Genomic DNA, 6,220 nt, shown 5'->3' with positions numbered 1-6,220 from the left:
CAGGGGGTCTTCTTCTTCTCCTTGGGTACCAAATATCTTCAAAGAGCATCTGAGGAGGGCGCCAGCCTGAGCCTTGCTCTGCCCTGGGGAACATCTTCAGTCAGCTCGACAGAAAGTAATTACTTCATTTTATAGCAGTGTTAATTGAGCGACTGGGACTGCGAGGCCAGCATCCCTGTGCAGGGTGGATATCTCTGTGAGAATGAGAGGGTATGGAAACCAGAGTCTGGCTTTGAGGCGGCTGCGGGGCAGCGGGTCTGGCCGAGGGAAGGGGCAGACTAGCGCTGTGCTGTGGTGTCGGGGAGTTTTAAACCTTTCGGGTCCCGTCAGCTCTGGCAGGAAACAGCTGCGGCTCCGGTGCGGCTCCACAGCGGGATGTGGTGGCCCTCTTGGTCACCAGACAGCACATTTCCACCCTGGTGCTGGGTTAGCGCTTCCTGCAGCTGCTCGGCCGCGCTCACCGGAGACCCCGTGTGTGGCACAGCAAGGGGAGGATGGGACAAACGAATCCTGGTGGGGTCAAGGGCACAGCCACCCCCAGGCGTCCCAGTTGGTGCAGGTTAAACCAACGCTTAAAACCCCCCAGGGAGACTTCCCTCTTGCTGCTGCTTAGGGGAGTTTTACACCTCAAAACCAGGTTTCGTTATGATGCCAGAACACCAAAGGGAGACGTCAGAAATCACACATGAGATGGCACGAACTGCCCCAACGCCACAGAGGAATTCAGAAGTTTCCAGAATTAAAAATAGTTTCAGAAGACGGCTCCAGGGGTCATTCTGGTCCTATTTCTGTCATGTTCAGAAAGGCATACAAAGACAGGAGTGGTTCTCACTGCTTTCACTCCTGCAGGTGGTTGTGAGCATCCCTAGACCTCACTTCAGGGCCACCAATAAGGCAGGGCGGTCTCCCCACATGTCCCTAGGGAGCAGCATGGGACACACTCCCATCAGGCTGGAGTTAGATGATTTGTTGTAATTAGAAGATTTTGAAGCAGATTTTGCTGAGGGCTGGGGCTCATCCAGGTGTCCTCCTGCCAGGGGTCCCAGCCTGAGCCAAGGTGGCCGCAGGGCAGCCCCGTGGTGGCCACCCCGTACCCACTCACCTCCTGTTTCCGCAGCCATGGATGGGACGCGCGGCGGGTGCAATGCCATCCACAACTGCACCGAGCAGCAGTACTGGGACGCCCTCGTTTGCCAGTGCATCCCCTGCAGCCTCGTATGCGGCCGGTCCACGGTGAAGCGCTGCTCCGCGCTGTGCGGTGAGTGCCGGGTTGTCCTCGGGCCCCGTGGGCAGCGATGGGGCAGAGCTGGGAGGGAAAATCAGGCCCTGGGGTGAACCTGGGAGCCAGCACAGCCTGGGGAACATCACAGCTCCCCAGTGATGGGCTGGGTCTGGCAGCAGCTCGGCATGGAGCAGGATCACGTTGTCCCCATAGCTGTCTCTCTCCTTTTTGGGGTCATAGGGAGCCTTCCCAGGGCTGTGTCAGCACTTGCATCTCCCACCAGTGCCACCCCACTCTCCAAAGGCCTTGAGCTCCACCAGGTTGAGCTGCTGTAGATAATGATAAACTCGAGCTGCGCTGGGGCAGGCACCCAGGTGCAGCGCTAGGAGGTGAGGGAGAAGAGACACGGGTGCACTTTGCACCCAAACCCTGTGCACGGCCCCTTCCCTCCCCGGCGAACCCAGGGGACCCAGCCCCGGGACAAGCCACGTCTCCCCGCTGAGGACAGGAGATGCCATCCCCGGGGTTCTGAGCCAGTGCTCAGGCAGGTTTTGGGGTGTCCTAAAAAGCTGTGGATGCCCCAGGGCAGCGGCAGCGCTAAGAGCAGCACCAGGAGTTTGCTGCAGCAGGAGGGTTTGGCTGTGCCCCCCTGGCTGTGCCCCCTCCCCACGCAGCTGCCAGCGGGCACCGTTCCCTGGTATTTCCCTGCAAACCCCGGGGATCTGTCACCCCGCCAGCCCTGGAGACGCTGTCAACGCTTACGGCAGCACCCAGGCCTCGCCCTGCGCCCGTCGGAGCCGTGAGCTCATTCAGAGCAGGCTCATCCTTGCACGAACCAGGCCGTGGTGGGAGGGCGGCTATTTGGGAGTCTCGTACCTAGACGGGTGTGCTCAGGACTCCGTGTTCGTCTCCCTCCCCTCCCGCAGAGTCCATGGACTGCAACGCGAAAGCCGGCTTCTACTACGACGAGCTCGTCAAAAACTGCATCAACTGCACCACGGTCTGCGGGCAGCACCCCAAGCAATGCGCCCCGTCCTGCGAAGGTGAGGGCGGGCAGAGCGGGGATGGGGCAGGACCCCCCGGGGCTGGGCTGGAAGAGGAGCTGGGTTATGGCACTGAAGTTAGGGAAGGGGCAGCAAAACCCCCTCTCTCCATCCCGGGAGGTTCCCATTTCACTGGGACTGGGGAAAAGCAAACCAGGGCATTGTTCTCCATCCCCTTTTCTCCATTGCACAGCGTGGGGTCCCTGCTGTGTGTCGGGGTTTTACAAACCTATCCAGCAGTGGGATCCACAGTTTGATTTCCAACCTCCTTGAGCTGTCTCCACCCTCAGGGAGGGGACGAGTTATTTCTCCCAAAACCTGCAATTCCAAAACTGGGGTTGAGCCATGATCAGTGGGAGAAGGGTGGGAACGGGGGGTGGAAAACGCTCTCTTTTACCTTGCTGTGGGGGCTACCAGCACTTTCAAATTCTTCCTAAGCACGAGTGTGCTTTCAGAGTGCACAAGTACCATTAGCAACACCCTTTCCCTATCGAGAAGTCAATAACATGAAAGGCTTTCTAATATAGCAGAGGGGTTTCTAATACACCCAAGGGGTTTCTAACGCACCCGAGGGGTTTCTCTCCCTGCCCCACAGCGGGTGCCCTGGTAGCCATCCCCCATCCGCCAGCCCTGGTGACGGCCTCGCCGCCCGCGGCCGTGCTGGCGCAGAAGGCGTGCCTGGCTGGTGGTGTACCTGCTGCTGGGGCTCTGCCTCTGCGCCCTCCTCTGCTCCCTGCTCCTGGGCTGGACCCACCTGCGCAGGAAGGGAGAGGTGGTCTCCTGCCAAGCCAGTGCCGGGACCTGCCACTGCAGGGAGGATTCAGCCAAAGGTGAGTGCTGGGGGGACTGGGAGAGGATGGGGAGGTGATGGACGGGGTGCCTGGTACAACTGGGAGGGACAGAAAGCAGAGCCAGGTCCTAAGAGGGGCAGGGAGGAAAAGCAAAGCCAGCGATGTGCAGTGAGGTTCAGTCTGAGCCTGGAGGAGGAGCAGGACTGGACCCTGCGCCCCAATTCCCCAGCACTGTCCCCTTCTTGTAGAGTCACAGGCACAGCTTCCCCGGCCACACTGGGGCTGGAGCTGCGCCCTCAACCAGCTCCAGTCTCCATCCTGAGGCCAAGCTGTGAAAAGTCAATACTCTCTCAAAATGAATCTCCTGCCCAAGGAGGACCCAGGGCTTTTGTGGCAATCGCAGCTCTGGGTTCCTTCGCTCAGGGCTGGTTTGGGGTGAATTCCACTCGCCCTAAATTTGGAAAGGGCAGTGTCAGGAGGAAGGAGCCAGGCTCTGCTCTGGGATGGCCAATGCCAGGACAAGGGGCAATGGTCCCAAGCTGGAGCACAGGAGGTTCAAGCTGAAGATGAGGCCAAACTTTGTCAGTGTGAGGGTTCTGGAGCATGGCCCAGGCTGCCCAGAGAGGTTGTGGAGTCTCCTTGTGTGCAGACACCCAAAGCCCTGGCCGTGTTCCTGTGTGACTGCTCTGGTGATCCTGCTCTGGCAGGGGTTGCACTGGGGGAGCTTTCGAGGGTGCTTCCCACTCCTCACATTCTGGGATTCTGTGAATCGATGCCTGGAGGAACCATGGTACCATGGGCTACTTGTGCCTTCAAACAGGCCAACGATCCAGCCCGCTTGCTGAATTGTTTTGCAGCATCAAACACCAAAGTTTCAGCTCTGGAGCCAGAGGGGCTTCACAAGTCTTGGCATTAAGGAGAAAAAGATAGGGAAAGGATAATGTGGAGTAAGCCAACATAGAAAAGATGGTTTAATCCTCCGTCCTTTCTCCTGCCTTTAGAAATAAAAAGGTCTGTTTAAAGACACGTTTTTACATATGTATGCTTCAAAGCCAGTTATGTCGGATGTCAAAAGTCACAGAGAAAAAGCCGACGAGCTGGTGTGTGGCCTGGAGCCGCTCTTTGCAGTTCAAGCCTTTCCTATCTGCCTCGGTTGAAGGACAAGGTGACATCAAACACTTACTTCTAAGGGAGCCCACCAGGTTCAAAGCTATTTACTGTGTGCTTTTTAATACCCCTACCCTACCCTTGCTCATCAGAGCTCAGATGAGGGAGCAGAGCCCCTCGACAGCTCACATCCAGCCCCAGCCCACTGTGCCCTGAACCATGGGCAGCCACCCCAGACACTGCTCTCACTGGAGCTCTGCCACCTCACAGAGCACTGCACTGTCACATTGGCTACGAAAGCAGCATTTAAGGACAAGATAATTAATGTTCTAATAATACAACGTTATAAATAATGTTATAAATATCAGATTTGTGTGCTAAACTTCCAGCCTTCCTGTTGGAGGCCCTTTCCAGTTTCCCCCTCAGCTCTCAGCTCCCATGGTGGCAGGACGAGGCGCGAGCACGCAGGCGATGCATGAAGTACAACCCAGGGTGCCGTGGGCTTCATTACCGTGGTGGGAGGAGGATGTCCTCTCCGGTTCCAGGACCAGCTCTTCATAGGCTCTACTGCAAAGCATTTCTTGGGTAAAAGGTGCTCCTCAAAACCCTCCTGCTAATTCACGGTTTATTTGCAGATCGTCTGGTGGAAGTGGGCAGCGTTGGTGACGGATCCACGGGCAGCAAGGTCCCAGAGCCGGTGGAAACCTGCGGCTTCTGCTTCCCTGGACACGGCTCTGCTATACAAGAGACCAAATCGTGCCACGGGACCTCCTACCACATCGGGGAAAGAGCCGCGCTCTGCCACACCGGGGTGTGCAGCACGGGAAGCGCTGGGGCCGTACCCAGCCCTGACGACGGCCACTTCAAAATCATATGTTCTCCTTCGCAAGAGAAGACACCCATGGTGTGACCACAGCGAACGCTCCTGCATGGGGTCAGAAAGGAGGGATGCTCCCTGTGCCTCTAAAACACAGCTGCTTCACCCCCATTTCCAGTAACGGCTTCTTCCAGGACTGGTGGACCTGGCACAGTCCCTGCCCAAGGGCTGTGGGCTACGGACAGTGCTGTAGGTTACGGACAGTGCTGTTTTCTTCCACTCAGAAAATGAAATCCTCGTTAATCTTGTGCATTCCCAGCAACAGAAGTCGCTTCCCAGTGCCTTCATCCCATGACTTGACGTCCACAGACTCCCCCGTGCATCCCAGTCGCTGGGAGCGATGGCTCATGGGGTTTCTCATCCTGGTTCCTCCATCAGCGTCGCTGTCTCTGCAAAGGGTGTTGATGCAGAGCCAGGATCAGGCTGTGGTGTCCCTGGTCCCCATTGAGGACACCTTTCCCTGCTTGAAAACCCAACCACGTAACACAGGTGGTTCACAGGCAGAGCTGTAACATCTCAAACATGGACTCAGACCCAGGAAGTTCCTCATGGAAGTGACAGCATCCACCGAATGCCACTGCTGTGCTCTCAAGAGTGGTGTTTTCTGACTTTAACAGAGGTTCCTTTACAGGACAGAGTATTTGGTAGGGCACCACGTGGAAAGCTCCAGCGTCTGCTTTCAACGCTGCTCGGGAGGGGAGGACAGGCCATGGGTGAGGGCAAAGCTCTGCCCTGTGACAGGACACGATGCTGGGACAGTCACCAAAATCCTCTATGCAATTGGGTTTAAATGTGAGAACTTGTCCAAGTCTGAGAACTCTCTAAAATATTGGATTTCTGTATGTCTGGGTTACTCAAAATAATGGGTAAAAGTGATGAACCAACTCGAGATACAGCTGCTTTGAGGGAAGATTTTTGTCTGAGCTGGCTTTGAAAGCTATTATGGAAATACGCGGGTTTCAATACGTAACTTGAAGTTCTCATTTTCACTAAAGGAGAGTGCAGGAATTCTTTGCTTGGTGAGAAATGACTCCTGGTAGGAGCTCATCCCCTCCCCTTCCACTAGAGCTTCAGACTTGGAAGAATAAACGTGAGTCAATAGAGGCACAAATTGGTGCTGGGAAAGCAGAGAGTTAGAGAAAGCATAAGCTGATAGTTATAACAGACTCTGTCCCCACCA

The 6,220-nt window shown here is 56.3% G+C and overlaps 1 protein-coding gene across 1 annotated transcript; it reads left to right on the top strand.

The window, feature by feature from the left end:
- The first annotated feature begins 1,119 nt into the window (after window positions 1-1,119).
- TNFRSF13B (tumor necrosis factor receptor superfamily, member 13B) lies at window positions 1,120-5,073 on the top strand. Its single transcript, XM_010185664.1, is given in 5 exon segments — window positions 1,120-1,258; window positions 2,149-2,265; window positions 2,861-2,942; window positions 2,944-3,095; window positions 4,799-5,073. Coding segments are annotated over 5 exon segments (765 nt in total).
- Window positions 5,074-6,220: the final 1,147 nt, after the last annotated feature.

The sequence above is a fragment of the Mesitornis unicolor genome, unplaced genomic scaffold, assembly GCF_000695765.1.
Source record: "Mesitornis unicolor isolate BGI_N332 unplaced genomic scaffold, ASM69576v1 scaffold29555, whole genome shotgun sequence".
In the NCBI taxonomy this organism is placed as follows: domain Eukaryota; kingdom Metazoa; phylum Chordata; class Aves; order Mesitornithiformes; family Mesitornithidae; genus Mesitornis; species Mesitornis unicolor.
This window is presented reverse-complemented; position numbering and strand designations above follow the sequence as displayed.